Below are 21,089 nucleotides of genomic sequence, written 5' to 3'. Positions count from 1 at the left end.
TTCATTTTACACCAGCACAAACTTCACTGCCCATCTGATAAGTCTCAATGCGTGACTGTCCTACTCGCCTTTATCTGGCAAAATCTCTGTTTGCTTCTAAGTGTGAATAATTAGATGACAAGAGACCATCCTTTTAACAGACAATGAGATGAGATATATATCTATGGAAAACAAAACAAAAAACACTTTAGAAGCAAAGTTTGACAAAACCACAAAGAGAGAGAATCACATTTGAATAGATCAAGAAAGTAGGGTGTTAAACTAATCGTTTGCAGCTTTGAACACAAAACGTATTATATATACATACATAAGTGTGTGCGTTATGCATATATATGTGCCTGTCAGGTAATGGCAAAAAGCCAAGAAAGGGTACAGTGTGTGGATATGATCATTGTACGGTTTTAAATAAACTGTTCCCAGTATGTAAAGCTGTTATGTGACCTCAACCTCTGAAAAACTATGCAGAAGAGGACAGAGGTCAGAAAGTAAAAATGGGAGATATAAACAGTATATCCGACATCAACACTGCCAGGAACAGCTGCCATCATTGACTCATGAAAAGAACGGATTATCTCACGCCACCAGGAATTTACTTCATATAATCTCCCATATGCATTAGGTTCAAAATGTTGCGGCTAATGTGATTTTGATTGCTGTCCGAAGTGTTAGTCAAATAAAGAAGTTTCACCAGCGCAATTCGGTTATTTTGAGATTGCAGACACATCTCAAACCACAGACAACGCATTTTTGTTTAGCTATCGTGGTAAAAAAAAAAAAAAAAAAAAAACTTTGTTCACTTGGTAAAAAAAATTGATAATAATTTAAATGAGGGCCTAATTGATAAGGGCCCAATTCAGTCCGCTCCGCTTGCTGTACCACTTGCATGAAAGTGGCCCCGATTTTCCTTTTGGGACAAGAACCAAGTCTTCATCCCTTTCAACTCATACCTGAAATATCGTTATAACAGATATATTAGGACTTGCTCTGTTTAACCAAAATATAAATTTGGATAATTGGATGAATGGATGGTTGGATGGATGGATGGATTCTGAAATACGCAGAATTTTTTATTTTATTTTTATATAAAACACCCAGGACATTCTGTAACACTGTAGAATGGGAATTCAACAAGTTTAAAAACACAGAGAAAAATAAGAGCTCATAGATTGCTCCCCACCTTCCAATGGACTCACTGGATGTAGTCCTCAAATATTTCCTTTTTTTCTGAAAATCACAGGTTGTATTGAATTACACTACTAAACAACATAGACTATCCACCACAGCCCACTCCGCTCACCACAACATGTCTCAACGCACCAAAAAGTTGAGCAAGACTCATCTAAAAGGAAATTGGATAATTGATTGATTAATAGATTGATTGTTTGAGGGGAAAACAAAAGACATTTTTTCAATCGCCGCACCTAGGCTTATTTAAGTTAATTGACAGCTCTCAGTTTCCAGTCAGTGATTGAGTTTAAATATACATTACAGAGAAATGAAATCATTTATAACGTGTTCTAGTAAGGATCAGCAGTGATCAGATTTTTCTGAGCAAAAAAGAAAAATGCAAAACAAAGAATAAACTGCCCAAACTACAGCATAAAGACCAATTTTTAATTTTTATGTTTTTTTTTTTTTTTTTTATAAACGCTCGACAGAGCAATAACTTGAAGATATTTTATTCTCAAAGAGATCGGAAAGCTTTCATTGATGAAAGGGGTTTGAGCTGAATCATAGAAATGCCATCAAATTGGAGTCTATTGTGTGCACAATGCATTCATGTCTATTTTTGTGTCAGTGTAGTTTGCAGTGGTAAAAAGGGACCAATTTCAGGTTATTTATTGGGTATTGGATTTTTAAATCTCTGTGTCAATATCACAAATCCTCTCTGAGTACTGTATTCTCTATCAGCACACCACATTGAGCAAGGGAGGTATCTAAAATTGCAGCTGCACTCCTCGCAAGTAGACGCAGCTTATCTCATCCCGAGAATTCAATATATATTCCATAGCAGCATTAAATAACACCATGAGCAGTGTGTGATCTGTTTTCCCTGTGTCCTGTGTTATTAATTGACATTCACACTGAAGCAGTTGTGAATATTCCATGTGCCATCTGATGCCTGCAATATAGAGTGTGAGTTCCTGGGATATCAGTGTTATCTCATTTTGTATTGTGTTATATATACTCGTATGTTGTCATGTTATACTTTACCATATGTATTATGAGTAACTGCTACTTTTTAACCCTTTAGGTGCTGTTAGTGCTACAAGTGGACAAGATTTAAAGTGGCATGGAGGGCTTAAATAGAGAGTTCACCCTCTATAACTGAGACATATTATCTGTTATATCTTATATAGAGATAGATGGAAAGATAGACAGACAGACAGGCAGGCAGGCAGACAGACACAGAAAGACACATTTTAGGATAATTTAAATAGCTATTAGGATAATTGAAATACCTATTCCAACCAAGTAAAACTAATTGTTAAGATTACAAAGAGGGGAGGGGGCAGTTGTGTACCCCAGGAGTTCTCAAAGGGTAGGTCCCCAGCTGATAGACAGCATTAACGCTGACAAAGCATTCTAATACTTGCAGTTCTATCAGCCTTCCTTGCTGGTATACCTACATACAGTGTCCCTGTATATATCCAGGTGAGCTTATAACCTGTTGACTGATCCATCACCTGCTGTAACCTGGGGATCAGAGATGAGGCTCATCTGCTTAAGAATTAACAACCTTGATCTTGCTCTGAGATCTGAGGCTGAATAGATCCTGTTGGTTTTTATTTCTTTCTCTCCCTCTTGTGATATATAGTCTCCCCCCCCCCCCCCCCCCTCACATCTCCCTTCTGCTTCAATCAGTGACAGAGATGAGGGGGCGTGCACAGGCTATGTGTGTGAGATTGGAGCACTGCCTCTCTGTGCTGACATCCACATGCTAGTCTCCCTAAAAGGGAGCATAGTGACTGGGAGGGAGGCAGATCTAGGGAAGGAGCCTTACAGCTCACACTCACTCCCAATCCATTCTCAGAGAGAGAGACACACAGCCAGCAGCTCCACTGCGAATCTTGTCTGCAAAGAGCCTAAGACAAGGCAGGCAAAACCCCCCACAAGGATACATAATCCTTTCTCTGCTTACACACTGCCTCTGTTAAAACTGATCATTCTGTGCTGCAGAAACCCATCTCAGTGGAAATATCTTCAGTCATTGGTGTTATTTAGGCACAGGAGACAGAGCCACCAGCCAAAGCTTCCCTGTTGATCCAGAACCCCTTTCTTAACACGCTGATATATTTAAGAAGGGGATTTGCAATTGTATTCTATTTTGGAACCTTTGATGTAAATCGAAACATCTGGCATTTTGAAGCATTTGGGAAAAAAAAAAAAAAAATTAAAGTCATCCAGGAGGGCATCTATCTACCCCATGGTCCTGGACAAGGAGTTTAGAGGCATTTTTTGCGCATGCTGAATATTTCTATAGAGAAGACAATTTGGCCAGACTCAATGACTTGTTAGCCAGGAGATCCGAGAGAGTATATGCTTTGTATTCAAAGGGACAAAATGGATTTCATGTCTTCTCTTGTTTTTGGAGTTATTGCTCTGTGGTTTGTTGGATCCAAAGTGTCAGGACAAGGAGGTAAGAGTGTAAAAGTTATTATTATTTTATTAGGATTGTCTGTGTTCTGATGTTGCACTTTGGTGTTGTGGATGAGAGCAGCCCAGAAGCTCTGTTCCTCTCCCATCCTGCCTAAGACTCTTTTTTTCTCCCATAACAAAAAAAAAAAATGCATTTCTCCTTGTGATCATCATGATTTTCCAAAAGGAGACAGGCTCTGGCTGCTGCTGGATGTCACATCTGGATTAAATCAAAGGTTTAAAAATACTACAAAGCTTTTCCAAGGCTCTTCCTTGCCTTCATGTTTAGGAGTCATGCAAATCTCCCATGAGTTACCTTCAGTCCCACCAGAGGCACATTAAACATTAATATGGACTTGATTTAAAAATTCATATTAAATGGGTTGGGAGGGAAAGAATATCAGTTTGTGTGAACCTTGGTGATAAATATATTTTTTGGGGGTAGGTTTTGCTGCTACCTCTGTGTATTTCTGCTTGTTTACAATGCAACCCTAATGTGAGTGTATTATTCTGGTGTATATGTGTGTAGCTGGGAGAGTGAGGCAATGAATATACATTATAGAGATAAAACAAACAAAGACAAAACCTCAGACGGCTAAGGTTTCTGTGAAGTGGTTTTGAACTCTTCATGAGGTTTTGCAAAATGAGCTACTTTTGCCAAAGATACAGAGACAGGGATAGGGAGAGGGGGGACAGTGATAAGGGGACACACAGTCAACAATTCTCATGTCCTTATCAGTTACAAGCAGAAATATTTAACTCCTTGGAATAATTTTATATCATAGGAAGGAATAATGCTGAGCAAGACATGCCGGAAGGCAGAGGGGATCATTTCAGCAGCAACAGGGCTTTCAAAAACCCAAATGGGGCTGAGGCTATTATTAGCAGATTTGGGGTAAATTGTAGACTTTCCAAACAGCCCACACGGCTGATTTTTATGATGGGTCTTTTCTTTAAAACATTGAGAAGCTAAAATGCAAAGAACAGGAAAAAAAAAAAAAAAAAACTACTGTGTGACTACAACTCCCATGATGCTTTAACATCCTTAAAGCTGACAAAGCTTCGTGAGATTTGTAGTCCTAAAAGAGCTGGTAGATAATGGGATCTATTTTCCCTAAATTTTCCACCCTCCCGTGTTAAAACCGAGCCCTTAGATATTTTAAGGAGCCCGGTTCAGGAAGTTTGAGATAATATCTGTTCTGTGAAAGTCCACACATTTTATTTGCATTGTTTAGGCGCATAATGATTTCCTTTCAAGGTAAACATTTAGCTCAGTGCTCATTATTCTGACTTTCCCCTTTTTTTATTTATTGCTTTCTCTAACAAAGTCTTCCTAACTTGTAAACAGGATTAGCTCCTATTGTACCTGATTGGACTTCTATTGAAGTAATTGTCACTATGCTATAATCTACACTGAGTATCTACAATGTAACAATGGTGGTTTATACTGTGAAATGCCACTGTTAGGAGAATAATCCTAATTGGCACCCAGCTCTGTTTCATAACATGATAAATAAAAACCGAGAACAGGAAGGAGGGGATTTTCTTTACAGAAGACAAATCCCCAAGTCCCATTCAACCCATGTAGCTCTGTGCTTGTCTCGGCATATCACCAGCACATACCGTGGAGGTGTACTGATAACACGGTAAAAGAGGAGGCAGTGATGAGTGCCTGTAGATTGGGTAAAGATGGTCTGGTGACACTGGTTGAATTTGTAATAACAGGGTGGAGGGGAATGGAAGCACATGCAGAGATATTCTGTGCTTTGTACTCTGCCTCTGACAGTGTGCTACAAACTGAAATTAAATATTCCTAAATAAATTAACCAGTTCATGACAGGCCACTAAAAAAAAATGTATATTGTTGATGGGAAGGCATTGGTGCATAAGGGATACATAAGACAGAATTTAAAAACCACCCATTAGCCACCTGTGGACTGCAACTCTAATTATGCTCAGGCAGAGGGTGGCTGAGCAGTGTGGGATTTGGAGTCCTTCACCAAGCTAGCTTTCCAGGGGTTGCCTCTCCCTGGTGGAGAGGTACCCAGAGATGACATTATCACAGTGACAGAGATCATGCTGTATTTTCTGGTTTAAGGATCCGGAGTAAGTCAATTATTTAAATCAAAACGCACTCAAGGCTCAGCAATGACATGAAACGGCAAACTGCAGAATTGGCAGTACAGAGAGTGATCCCTGTGATTCCAGAAAGCGGATTATTCATCTCAGTGTTAGGAAGGGGATTTCAGAAGGCAATAGCATCTCATGATCCCTGGCTAGTTAAGTGGCTTTGGCAATCATCCCCCAAGTGATTAAAACTTTAAAGGGTGTAAAACATGCCTGGGGTGTCTTGGGGGGTGGTGGTGTGGGGATTGGAGTTTGATCCACAAATACTTATCTTGTCTGCTCCCTGGGCATCTTCTCTAAGGGACAAACAAACTATTTTTCCTTTGGTTGGGTGAATTATCCTGAGGAATAATTGGATCATGGAGGCATGTAAGATCCTTATTTGATCAAAGGCTAGGAACCTAGCTTCCCAATATATTGGTCTCAGCTCATACTGTCCTGCCCTAGAATTAGTCTTTTGATTCCATATGCAAAGCTACATCATCCTGCAATACAGTGTATTGTGATACTTGGGATCTGAGTGAGGACAGTCACAGATACACTGTATCATTGCAATTAATGTGTGGGGCCATTGTAGTGTCTAAGCATTGTGGGTCCAATGTTTAAAATGTGTGGGTATGCAATATTATTGAATATTTTAGGCAGATATTTCAGGATTTTTCCCAATTGTATTCTACAGCCCATTGCATGACTGTGGAGTTGGATTTTTAGCCCTTATTATCTTCCCAGTTAAACAGTGATATTCCTAGTACATACCACGCTAGCCATGATCTGAATGGCTCTGCCAAAATGATCAGTTTATATTATGGATTGCAACACTATCAGCATAGTCAGTAAGGTGTTATGCAGACATAATTAGCCTGCAAAGCTTGCAATCTATTTCCAGCAGATAATGCGAATAAAAGAAAAAAAGAATCCTGTCTCATTTACCGTAGGACCAACTAATTTCCAGTGATATATTGTATATAAAAGAAAGACACTGTTCTATATATTGAATGGTAACGTGGCCATTTATGTGCTAACAGAATGCTATATCCGTCTGTCTGGCAAATATAAAGTATAAAGTACTGTCAACTTGTATGATGGTGATCCTAATATTAGACCATCCCTATGCTCATATTAGAGTGTAACTGGTAAATGGCGAATGTGCTTAATACAACAGTAGCTGCATCAGAGCCCGAGGATTGGGCAGATGAAAATCTAAACCATACATAGTTAATGTGTGAAATCATTACTCAGAGGTATAGATTATAAACTCTGATGTAATGTATGATCTTCAGTTTTGTAGGCTCAGAGTTCATTGGCATTAATTTGCTATAGCATGTAGAATCTGTCTGTCTGTCTGTCTGTCTGTCTGTCTGTCTGTCTGTCTATCTATCTATCCCTTATAGCCATTCCCAGGATAGATAAATTCTGTTTACTAGTTTAGTTTGTCTTTGTCTACAAATCCATTTGTTTCTGTTAAATTTGTTATGCATACGAATGGCTATACCTAATATCTGTCTATCTATCTTTCTATCTTTCTATATACAAACACACACACACGCTCCGCATTGCTCAACCGGAGGGCACTGAGTATGTCCCATATGGTATTTACTGACCATTTCTTTAAATAGTCCATCAGATTTTGTGTCTTCCATGCTTACCATGTGCGGACCCTCCTAAAAATGTCACTCAGCTTAGTTTTTTTTTCACACTCCTGTCTCCTCATTAAGTCAAGCAGCTGTGTCATAGTTAACCCTTCCACTGCTGTTGGCCCAGAAGCTATAGACATCTGGATTAATCCACACGACAGTCCCTTAGGGAGATTCATACGAGGTCTCCCCTCCATAATAATGATGAGGGTTGTCCATTCACTGTAATGGAGATAGAATGTGCAGACTGCTAAATAGCCCTGTGTAGTGAGATTGAGCCAATCCCAGATTTTTTTTTATATCCAGACATACTGTATCTTCTGCAAATGAGCAAGTACAATGTTCTGTGTGTTCACTGTATCAGAAGAGAATACTTAATGCTTTTCTGCGAGTGCACCATTCCTAAAATGACAATCTGAATTACATTTTTCAAATATTGATGCGTTCTCTGCATAGGAAACGAATGGTAGGGCCCTGTGTTGAAATGATTTATTTTTTCAGCAGTATTACATATTCCAGTAAGATAGCAGACTCCCATCCAGTAAAGAACTCCCAACACCTCTGGCAACTGTTCCGTAATCCCATTAGGGGCGATGCAGTTATTTTCTTAATTTAAAGATCGCAGGGGTTTATTAACTAAATGTTAAATTGTGCGGAAGTAAAAAGTAGCTTTGTAGACCTTAGGCCAAAAAGCAGAGTTGGTATCATTTTCTACATGTATTCACTGATTAAATCCCCAACTCAACTGTGTTTTACCTAATGTTTGCCTGTTCATTTTTTGTATTTCACCATCAAATATCTGAAAGCCTCTATCTATCTATCTATCTATCTATCTATCCACTGTTTCATGGCTTTAGAACCATAGAAGAATATTGATTAACTCAATAAGGATCTGCCTAAACTATGTATTTGAATCCTGTAATCTGCTCTTCCTAAAAATGTTTGTTAATTTAATGTTAAATGGATTTTACATAGGTCTTTTTCACTAAATATTTAATTATGTTTATTTTACAATGGTTGCAAAATTTCAGCCAAAAAAGGCAAGCAGGGAAAAAAAGTGCAAGTCATTTGAATTTGATCATTTACCCTTAATTTTACAAGTTGGTTAACAATTCAATGTTCAGTGAGACTTTCCACCCAATGCAAGTCATGTTTAATAAAGCTAACTTTGAGCAAGGAAATATTACTCGCACTGAAAAACAATATTATCTAAAATTCATTTCCTGCTGACTAATAGTTTCTTCAAGCTGGTAGGAGACAATGTATTTAAAAGTATACAGACTGAAATGCATTTTGAATTTTGAGTGACATCAGGTGCAGTACCACTTACAGCCATTCCATTTTTGGATGGCGCTGTTGGCTACAGCTGTCTCTTGTAAAATACCCCAGCATACCTTCTATTTTTCAGGAATATTCTCTCAACGGCATGTATTTTTTTTTTTTTAAACAATTTAACGATATTAGGCAATATGCATTCCATAATGTGTTTTAATAATGTTTGTCAATTATGTTCTTATATTTTTTAAAGTAATATTTAACATTATTGCAGGGAGCGAATGCTAATTCTTGGATGTGGTCTAAAAAAATGTCTGTTCACTTTATGCAACGTAGTACCAAGTGCTCTATTAAAAAGTATATCCAATCTCGACCCTCATGCTGCTGTTGGACAGCAAATCCCATAATCCTCTACCATCCAGTGGCTAGCGAGTTAAGATTGAACACATTTATTCTAGTGTAAGTTCCTACTTTTACTGGAATAAATGTGTTCAATCTTAACTGAAGAGAAAAGTCAAATAAATATAAATATATTTTAAATATAGAGCTCAAATCATAATTCTGTCACTGATCTGTACAAGAGCTATATGTTATTGATACATTTTTACACCAAACCTCCTGTAGACTGTATAGGGCCCTCCTCAACCTATTGTTTCTGTACGTTTTTGTAATTGTCTCATTTATTGTTAAATCTTCCCCTTTGCTAATATTGTAAAGTGCTATGGAATATGCTGGCGCTATATAAATACCAGTAATAATAATAATAATAATAATAATATTCCTTGAATTCAAACAGCAATCCAGAGAACAATTTAGTCTTGGTTAAGGACACAACTTCTGGAATAAAAGGGAATCATGACGGAATATATCCGTCATGTGTCCTTAAGGGGTTAAACCGTGTTACATTTGCAAATGGTGGAATTGTTTTAAATATATTAATGACGGAACCTTATGCATATGCTATAGGAAGATCCTTCTGGTTGTAATTGATAGCAATAGCCAATGGGGTTCTATTCTGTAATGATTGCAAACTGTTTCACCAATCTACGTTAATATTGAAGCTGCAAAATTTATAACGCAACATCCCAACTGGTCACTTGCATATCTCAGAGAACAGTTAGAAACAGCTCTATACGCAGTTATATTCATGCAAGACTTGCATATCCCTGGTAACAAAACTATATAGCTCTTTAATTTGGTTTATGGAAAGGAATTCATCAATTTATTAGAGGCTTTATTAATGCATTACAGCAAGAAATTTACCATGACAAGTCCTTGGGATGAAAGTGAAGGCCCTTTGAATGCAGTGTATATTCCGTATATATTTGTTTCTTTGATTAGCAATCATTAGCATGTTGCAGGGGCCGTTTATGCTAATAGCCTTTTTGCCATCAAATCATTATCTCATAATTATATAATTTAACACATGTTGTTTTATGCTCTGCTGTTTGTTTATCAGTTTATTTATGCTGCTATGTTTCAATACTGTATTGTCTGTTTATAAATAAGTTCACACTCTTAATTTCAAAATAAATTTTGGAGCCCTGGAAATAAACAGACAGGCAATTGATATTGCTGAAGCTATAGCGCCACCTATGGTTTGATCCCATTATTGCCCAAAAACCAATAAAGGTGATTTCTGGTGACAAGTTAGATCTGAGGGTTCAAATTAAAGCTTTTTGTTGACTAAAATTTGTATAATTGCTTGCTAAAGGAGTTGTCTGACAACTGCTGATAGGCCTCAGCATTACACCCCCAATTTAGACATTCAATACTGGTTCAGTCAATAATTATGTTGAATTGATTATCCTAAAAGGATGATAGATAAGGAACCATTGTAACGTCTAAGGTGGGGCTATTGTATTATATTAATTTATTTAGTAAGCTAATTAGGGTCCAATTAAACCTATATGCCTCCCTTTTTAGACCTAATTTGGGAGTGACAGGCGTGGGGGTAGTTGTGGAGAAAGCATTGACTTTTGAAAGGAAGAATTAAGCTCAGAAAGTCAAATTAATTGCTTTCTGTATATCAGAGACCTCCAATAAGCATTCTTGTGCAAATTAGGTCTAACTGATGTACTGTAGATACTAATGGCTTTGCCATGTGCTAAGTAAATTCAGTCCCAATGCTAGCACCATATGTGTGCAGCCTACAGGGGAGGGGGTTGGGGAGTGAAGGGTTGTACAACAATTCGGGTGGCTGAATTGATTCTTTAGGGTGCTATTTGTCAATACAGAGTCATTATTCTTCTGCAATATAATAGCAGGAAAAAAAAGATCTTTGTTTCCATTGAAACACTGTATCACTTGAGCTGTCATTTCATTTATACATATTTTTTGAAGATCTGTGCAGAGGTAGAAGGCGCCAACAAATCCTTTCACCAGCAGGGTACCAATAAAAAATGCATGTTGTATGTCTGTACTGTTTACTGCGCAGCTCTTCATAATGAGATGTTGTATGCAACCTGCATGGAGGGGCGGGCTTTGGTCAGTCACTTTTATATAACCGTGATATTTGTGGTTTTGACATTCTGTGACCTACTTTTTGCAGTCTCTCTGAAAGCCATGGTCAATTATTAAACAACTACTTCACCATGTAAACACAATGTTACACTGTGAGGGTGAAAATGCAAGTCTATGTGTTTTGCTGCATGGTTTAGTTAAGACCATTGAAAGGTTTTTATTCTTAATTTTTTTTTTTTTTTTTAATGTATTTTTTTTTGGCAAAGATGGCACCTGTTTCTTGCCAGTGGCTCTCGTAAGCTTAAAACGAATAATGGCTTTATTTGCTACATAGTGGACAGTTGGCAATGGAATTGCAAACCTGAGTCAAAAATAACAGGAAAAATAGCTGATGTTTGATTTATTTTTTTTCTAGTCGAACTACTTTGGGCTAACATTTTCAATTCCATACAATCAGTTCACAGTGATTGCACCCCATTGTGGTCTTGGTTTTCTAGGTGACTTGTTTTAATAAGTAGATCCCGTGGGACATCAGTGGCCTACAACTACTCAGTTGGCTGGTTAAAGTGAAGTGTACTAGCTGTGCATTATGTAGCTAGAACTAACGTGTGTTTCAAAATAAATATCAATAAACGATTAATGGTCCACACACTACATGCCGAATCACTGGGCTAGCTTACAAAATAGTTGTCTTAATTCGTTTAACATGTTCATGTTTTTATACTTCCTGTGTGTCTTACTTTGTCATCAGTACTTGTATGTTTTTTTTTAAGTTTAGTACATCACTGCAGATTATGTTGTAGCGCTATAAACTTATAATAGTAAGAATTCTCTAGTTAAAGGAACACTATAGCGTTAGAAATACAGAAGTGTATTCCTAATGCTATAGTGTCCCTATGCACTAAAATAATTGTCCAGCCCCTCCCTCTATCAAGTTAAGGGTTTAAAAACACTTTAGCCCCTTAAGGACACATGACATGTGTGACATGTCATGATTCCCTTTTATTCCAGAAGTTTGGTCTTTAAGGGGTTAAACACTTTCCTGATTCCAGCACAGAGATCCCTAATGCAGGGGAAGCTAATGTGCAAGGGTGGCCAGAGCCACATTCGCATTAGATTTGTTCATAGGAAAGCATTGAGCCAGTGGTGCATTTCAACACATTGGACATCCTCATGAAAAGCATCGTTTTGTGGAGGCAAACTCTGTTTGCATTGCAGGGTTAATGGGACAGGAACACTGCACCCAGACCACGTCAATGAGATGAAGTGATCTGGGTGCCTATAGCGTCCTTTTAACTGATAACATTTATAACTCAGTTGTTAATAAGGACTAGCTTTTTTTTGTCCTGGATCTATAAATAACCTTACCATAATTCACAGTTTAGTGAATAAAGCCTTATACATTCCCATTTTTGTCTTGAGATGCTGACTCTAAAGGATAGCTCACCAGGCTGCACCACATTATCAGTGACTTTAAGGTTCACGACTTTCAAATTATTCCAGTGGAAACAATATAATACGTTTTTAGAAATAAAATGTGTATGTGCTGACTTGAAAATCAGGCTTGTTAGTTGTCCTTGAGGTTCCATACAGAGTTGATAAGGTCACTTAGAAGTAGAGATATCTTGGAGCTGGAGGAACAGAGTGCATTTTCCAGATTTTCGCTCTCCGTGCAGAGAACTGCTGTCTCCATATGGAAAATCTGTCTCTACTCCTTGGCCCTGTTCTTGATGATCTGCAGCAGGTGGTCACCAGAACAACGCCAAACAGCTAACCCACCTGGCCTCAAATGATCACAGACTCATCTTACTGTGTTCTATATATGCATCCGTCATATCCTATCAATCACAGTGTGTAAGCCATAAGGAAAAATAATTATAATGGCAGGGATGCAGCCTCCAAATTGAAGCCGTATGTTCAATAAGGTGATTCATGTCTTTAAAATAGCATGCATATGTCCCAATTGTTTACATTTAAAAATAGTTTAAAGTTAAGGATAGGACTAGCTTTTTGCAGCTTCCTATTACTATTTCATTGGAAAGGCATGCTTAGTTAAGTGCAGATCTCATCCACAATTAGGAATATATTATATTTGCTGACTGCTTTGCTTGATTAAAGAATATATATAATGAGAAGCACTTTCGTTAGTGAATGGAAACCCTGTCAGCTTTCAATCATTCATTCAAACGCTTACGTGATTGATTCTTTCGCTTGTTTTAATCTGCCATTTAACTGCTTCTTTTTGTACCCTATTAACCCCTGGACATCTACAGTGCTCTCATTGAAAACAAAAGGAAGGGGGAATATGATAGAAACATTTAAATACATAAAGGGAATCAGCGCAGTAAAGGAGGAGACTATATTTAAAAGAAGAAAAACTACCACAACAAGAGGACCTAGTCTTAAATTAGAGGGACAAAGGTTTAAAAATAATATCAGGAAGTATTACTTTAGTGAGAGGGTAGTGGATGCATGGAATAGCCTTCCAGCTGAAGTTTAATATGAACCGGACTCTGGGCAACCATTTGCTTGGGGCCCCTGGATCCTGCCCCCTGCCAGACATACTAACACACATACACAGAGACATACACTGACAGACATACTGACACACACACAGACACATACACTGACAGACACACATTGACAGACATAATGACACATACACACAGAGACACACACTACAGACATACTGAAACACACACACACACTCACACACACACAGACATACACTGACAGACATACTGACACACACGCAGACACATATACTGACACACATACACAGACATACACTGTCAGGCATACTGACACATACAGACACATACAATGACAGACATACTGACCTACACAGACACACTGACATACACAGACAGACATACTGACACATACACTGACAGACATACTGACACAAGCACAGACACATACACTGGCAGACATACTGACACAAACATACACTGGCAGACATACTTACACAAACATACACTGGCAGACATACTTACACAAACATACACTGGCAGACATACTGACACAAACACAGACAGACATACTGACATAAACATACACTGACAGACATACTGACACAAACACAGACACATACACAGACAGACATACTGACATAAATTTACACTTTTAAACCCACCCTCTAGTTTCCTACCTTGAAAGGTGGTTCCCCAGTGTTCAGACTGAAGGCTGAGGCTGTTGGGACCTGCCTCTCCTGGCACAGGCTCCCTCCTTCGTCTCCCGCGTGGCTCCTCTCCTTAGTGGGAGGAAGTGACTCGCAGCCGTCACTTCCTCCCAGCACTGCCGAAAAGCAAAGGGCCCGGTCGCGCTGTTAAAGGTCTACAGCGTGTGACCTGGCCCCTGCTTACAATACCCACCCGGTGGCCTCCTTAATGTGCGGGCAGGCGGCCCCATGGGGGAAAATATAGTTGAGGGCAGCAGGGTCCACGGGGCAGCTACTTTGGGCCCCCCAAGAGTAACTGGGCCCAGGGCAGCTGCCCCGTTTGCCCTGCATTAAAGACGGCCCTGGGCTATCCTAGATATAAGGCCAGGGACTAATGAAAGTATTTAGAAAATTGGGCAGACTAGATGGGCCGAATGGTTCTTATCTGCCCTCACATTTGATGCTTCTGTGTTTCTATCAAGATTGGCTGAGGGACCTTCACCATTTCCTGATTTATGCCATATGTAGAAGATGCTGATCATGAAACTGAAGGCAGTGGACATTCATGCAATATTTCTGTAAAATGGTGGTATCTCTCCACGCCCAGGCTTTATTTGTGTGCTGGAAAAAACTCTAGAAGATTTTTTGTGTTATAATTGGTGCCATGATATGTGACATAATATGGGTTAAAAAGCAGCACCAGTAGTTTGGGAAGATGGAGAGATGCAATCAGTTTATTACTTTAAATGTCTTATCTCTAAAGTCACACCTAAAACAACTGTATGCACAAATCTTGTTAACAAATGGTTAAGCGGTCATGTTGTCTGATATGCCATCAGTAACAAGAGTCCCTGCTGCAAGACAAGTCACAATGCTGTTATATCACACCCATTAGACAGATAGAGATCTGCTCTACTTCTGTGTCTGTTTACAGGAAAGCCTGATGACCCTCACTTCCTCCAGAACTTAACATCTAGAAACAGTGTATCCTGCTGTTAGACAGGGAGAGAGTTAAACTGGTTAGATTATTTAATGCTAAAGACATATGATGGGAACCCTGTATTTTATTTATATATTACTGGCATTTATAAAGAGCCAACATATTCCGCTGCGCTGTATATTTGGACCGTTTGCATGCTAATCCCCCAAACCCCCAACCCGCTATATATGTCAAGTTTCTAGGATTTTTAGACAGGTATTTACTCCAGTAAAAATTGTTTAGGAATTTAAAATGAATTTCAAAAAAATTTTTCTCTTCATTTTAGCTACTTTGGTCTGAAATTTTAAATTCCCATTGAATTCCCAGCAGTGCAGACACGAACAGGTTAGAATTGTCCGAAATTCAAAGTGAACTCAAGTTGAATTTCAAATTTAAGTCCGAAATAGTGGAACTGGAAACATTCTCCAAGTCAGCTATGCTTCCAGTTTGGCTATTTTTGTCTAAAATGTAAAATGATCTTTGAATTCCCAACAATTCTCCCTTTAGTGAACAACCCTGCGACAATGTCTGTGTTATGGCAATGATGGGGTTAAACCCGTATTGACCTTAGAACACTGGCGTTAAAGGAGTAGACAACTTTTTTTCTACCTTTAGAACTGTCGTATTAGGAGAATATATTAGGAGAATCTTTCCCAAACTTCCCTTTTGCTAAATTAGTCGTACGCACCAATTCTCCTCTGTGAAATGGAAATGGATTGCATCAGATGTTTATAAATTTTCTTATACCCTGTGGATAATGGCTATTAAACAATTTAGCACTCAGGTGTGTCCCTTGTGGGTGCATTTAAGACTTTCAATTTGTTCCTACCTGCCTGCTTACATTTGATAAATAACTGTCCGTGACATAGATTGTGTGTACATTATGATGGAGGCCGCAGGAAAACCTCAATCTTTTTGGGGCTTCTCTACCCATTTTAATCTGCCACGAGTGACATGTCTGTAATGCAGCATGTAAGTGGTTCTCCGGTTATTATTTGTGTAGGTAGGTAGCAGGTGCTATCATTCTGGAGATATGATGCCTTAGCAATCTAGACATGGAATTCAATCTGCGTGGTGTAAATTAAGGGTAAGGAAGGTCAATATTTCCTGCCAAAATTGGAAACTTTCATATTTTCATCTCACCCTGCAAACACCGGAGAAAGCGCAGACAGTTATATAATATTGTTTGAGCTCTTTATTTTAAGAAAGCTTTTACTGAATGATGAATCTGACATTTTCAATAATACTGACAAATCGGGGATAGACATCTCTGTGAAAATGTAAACAATGAGTTGTAATCTCTGGCAGATATCTCTGTATTCATGCAGTGTAATCCACACCCCAACCATGTTTGATAAGCAAATTTGGCTACATAGTAATTTAGGAATACTGGCATATAAAATGATTTTTGGCTGTGATTACAACTTTCTTTCTACTTTTTCACAAAGACTTGTATAACGTCCATTTGTTGGTTTTTTTTATTGTGTAGTTAGTAAGATAATTCTTTGGAAATTGGTATGACGCAATAAATTGCTCAATTCCCCAAAACGTACGTCTAAATATATTCAGATTTCTAATAGACTAAAATCAGCTGAGTTCTCCATGAAAATCATATTATACGTTTGTCTTTTCCAAATGTGTCCCGTAAATCCAGGAGTTATTTCTAATGATATGCCATATTTTCTGGCTGTAATATCAGAATGTTAATCGATTGATGGCAGAGATCAGCCAGAAGTTAATTTACAGAAAGTAAATTACAAACTAATTTTCTCACATGGATTTTGGTGGGCTTCACGAAGATGCTCCATAAGGTTAAATAGATCTAACTTTAACTCTACAATAAACTGAGGAAGTATATGCCTTAGGAAAGAATAAAAATATATCAAATTACAAAATTATAATTCATTTTTTTTTTTTTTACAAACACGTCACAGATCACTGTTAATAACGTTGTTATGGTGAAAACCAAACATATTCTTGTGTAAGGAATAGATAAACATAGTCTTTAACATAAATGAGCCTCTGAAAAATATTCTTGAAAGTTCTTCACACAAGTGTTAATTTGAAAATAAGGTAGCGGATAAAAACCTGTTACAGTACGATCTACTTGAGGTATCAAATTTTAGTACAAGAGAGTATGATTGAATTCCGTGAGGTTATTATTATGACTAAATTTGAATATCTACTTACAGATTATTACAGAGCTGTGAACACTTGATTACAATGTGTCAATTTATGGAAGAGAGGCCTATCGTTTGACCCATTTAATACAGCGCTCTTTACAACACAACATTGCAAAGCATTGTGGTCTTGCACTACAGAGACCCTCACAGAAGAAAGAATGTTTTCTTGGGGTTTAGGAAGCTGTCAAATACAGATAAGGCTCTGATCTAATCCCTTGGGGACACCCGTTTGTATTAAAAAGGAAAAAAATAATTTCTAACTACTGGGATTGCAGCCAAATTATGTGACCTTAGACGGTGCAGCTGCAGTGTAAAAATAAACCTCTGATAAGTGAATTCTGTGAATCCCACCAGAGTCGATAGTAAGAACAGAGTGTGTTTAAGTCTCCTTTTCCTCTGGGGAAGGATAGGCTGCGCATTGCTATAGAATATCTCAAAATCCTGTGTTCACACAATGGAACATTGTAACGCCAGATACGTAATTATACATTACACAATCTGCTCAGGTTTGTAGAAGAGATATAGATACTTAGTGAAACTATGTAGAACTCAGGGTGTATGAAGGTTTAGGAAGAGAGGTCAGCAGGCCCACTCCTTTTCCTCCATACAGAGTCCTCTTCATCACACTTTATATAAATGAGCCAATACGTCTTGTTATAAAAAAGGACTGGAGTTTTGCTGTGTAGACAAGTTTACAAGGCAATGCTATAACACTATCACCACTGACAAAGTCATTAACTGTGACCAAACCAACATACCATCCAAGTTTACCTGCTTGTATCATGGTGTCTTTGTTTTTTTGTTTTTTGTTTACATTTTGGGGAGCTTGATGTTGCTTTCTATACTTTACAACATATTTGTGAGTTTTTCTATGTATATGATATTATTGTAGTCAGAACGTGAAAAATATAACAATGAATATATTTGAATACATAATAGTTTTACCTTTCACAGTCCGCACTTCTATAGCAGGTTTTCTTTGATCTCCTTGTTGAAATTTTTAAACTATGTCATCTTGTCTAAATTTATACAAAAAGAACAAACAGCATCTTTCGTTCACACGGTCTATCATGTGATTTAGTTGTGAAAGTCCATGTAGCTTACTGGTTCTGAGAATCAGTAGCTTTATCAAACACATTTGACAAGTTTTATCATTTACAATCTGTGTATTTATTTATATATTTTAAAGAATGTGTAAAAGAACTTTTGATTTAGTATAATGTTTGAAGGTTTAGAAAACACATCATTGGGAGGGGGAAAGGGGAATTTATCGAGATAGTATATGCTGTATATTGTTGGATGCACCATATTTTCCCAGGTATGCATCACTGTTGGGCAGCGAAAATAAAATGTAGATTTAATTTGCTGCATGAGGGAAATCAATTAATTAGTCAGGGAAGTGTCCAAAAGCCCCTACTTGATCAATACCTACATTGTTTTGCAGTCGGTGAATACTACACAGTAAAGGATAGCACTTTTCATAACTACTAGTTGTAGAAAACTAGACAGACCTTGCATCCCTATATATCAGGGGTATACAACCTTCAGCACTCCAGATGATGTGGACTATATCTCCCATAATGCTATTATAGCCATAATGCTGGCAAAGCATCATGGGAGATGTAGTCCACAACATCTGGAATGCCGAAGATTGCATACCAATGCTACATGTGATATAGAGGTTGCTTATTGGGCGAACATTCTATAAATCTGTAATCATGCCATCGAAATGTTCTTAATTAAGAAGCGTTTAATGTACACATTGTGAGATCCTTCAAATAATACTATGAATGTGGATGCTTTGTTTTTACAACAGATAATGTAGAGGCTGATCAGTCGAGCCATCCAAATACAAAATAAAAGTGTTTTGACCTTAATGCAAATCTAGGACAGTAACTCTTGGAGTTTCCTATCGGCAATAAAAAAAGATGGGGGTTTTCCAGTGAGTCAGCCTGCCTATGATAATTCAGAGAAATCTTTTCCAAGAACTGTCTTGAGAAGGTGTTGTCCAGAATACATATTATCCTTTCCACATTCGATACAGACACGCTACCCATGTGGGTGACTTTGCTAGAGAGATCTAGTCCAGCACGCAGACACAGAATGGAGCTGTAACCATGTTATGTATTTCTCTTGAGATTTACATCTCCCTACAAAAGGTTTCTACTGACATTTGATAGAATTAGGTAAAGCATCATGTTATAGGGAAAATGTGATGTAATGTCTGCAACGTCCATCATCCACAGAACATATGATATGGATTTAACCATATTGCTGCCAGTCAGGAGTCTACATTTGTGGAAATTTATTAGGGACCTGCCAACCACATGGCTTTTCTGAAGCTCCAAAACTTCCTGGAAAAGTTATGACTTTATTATCTTAGCTTTTTAATTTATATTTTTCTTTATTGTTCAAAACCTTAGTGCGTGACACTGGATTTAAAAATCGTAACATCAAACTCTTTTTAATATTAAGGACATGTTAGTAGCCAGTGAGATAGTTCAGTTGGTTAATGCACCAACTGTAACATCTTTAGTATTGCAGGTTTGATTTCTAGCGGGGTCAACCCAGCCCTTTATCCTTCTAAAAATAAATCTTAATATTAATTGAGGATTCTTATCAGTTTTTGGCTATTACAGCAAATGGTTTATATATAAATTAATCTTCAGTATATGATTCCTGTTATTGAACTGCACTAGAAGCTTTAAAGACTTTAACTCCCAGCAGGCTCAGCGGCAGCTGGGAGTTGTAGACCAGGGCATGCCAGAAGCAATGTTTTCTCAGGTTCCATTGGATTCTTAGTATTCTTTTATAATCAAAATATGAAATGTGCCATCTTCTTGCCCTCTGCTACATTGCATGGTTTAATCTCTTCTACTGATAGCTAAGAAACCTATTGTCTACCTTTTCTGTTAACAGGGATCAGGGTTACTCACTACAGTGTGAATTTTGTGGAATTTAATAGATTACTCAAAACAGCCAAACTGAAAACACATAACTTTCTGAATTTTGAAAATTGAGCTATTTTGACCTAAAAATTTTAAATTCACGTTGAATTCTTGGAGATTTTCACCAGTTTATATATTTTGTATAAAATGTGATATCAACTTATAATTAGCTTATATTTAGCTTTGAATACCTTGAATTTGAATTTTAGAGAAAAAAAACTGGAAGTCCCGTATCAACAGTAAAAAGTTGATGGATAATGTTTTATTCTGGTGCTTCTTTTGCTAGACTAAATTTTTCTCTTGTCTGTTATAAGGCTTGTGTTTGGCAATAAACAGGTTAATAAATACTGAAGGATTGACGAGTTAGCCTGGTTATCTGGCTACTTGAAGTTTTGACTCATTAGAGAATGTCTGGACGGTTGCAGCCTGTCAGGTGGTCTTATGGCTGAAGCCCATGATGTCACACAGAGCTTTTTACAGTAATAAGTAGCCACCCAAGGGAGGTCCACAATCCCCAACAATGACTTCAAGAAATCTATTCCTGCCTTTTTCCTCAACTCCTAAGAGACTCTCGGGGGAAATGAAACATTTATAACATGAGGCCGAGATGAAGGACCAGACACCAAGATTACTGTGGTCTGAATTGTCATGTCTGATTGAGCAGGCCACAATTATACGTGG

The 21,089-nt window shown here is 37.8% G+C and overlaps 1 protein-coding gene across 2 annotated transcripts in view; it reads left to right on the top strand.

Moving 5' to 3' along the window:
* Window positions 1-2,950: 2,950 nt before the first annotated feature.
* The window catches only part of NRP2 (neuropilin 2), a 120,664-nt gene continuing 102,525 nt past the window's right edge, over window positions 2,951-21,089 (top strand). For both annotated transcript variants that reach the window (XM_063429804.1, XM_063429805.1), the window contains exon 1: window positions 2,951-3,640. In XM_063429804.1, coding sequence (XP_063285874.1) covers window positions 3,541-3,640 — 100 coding nt within the window. In that variant the 5' untranslated portion in view covers window positions 2,951-3,540. The remainder of the gene's footprint in view (window positions 3,641-21,089) is intronic.

Source organism: Pelobates fuscus, chromosome 8 (genome assembly GCF_036172605.1).
Source record: "Pelobates fuscus isolate aPelFus1 chromosome 8, aPelFus1.pri, whole genome shotgun sequence".
Classification (NCBI taxonomy): Eukaryota; Metazoa; Chordata; class Amphibia; order Anura; family Pelobatidae; genus Pelobates; species Pelobates fuscus.
Note: the sequence above shows the minus strand (reverse complement) of the source record. Positions and strands in the feature narration are given on the sequence as shown.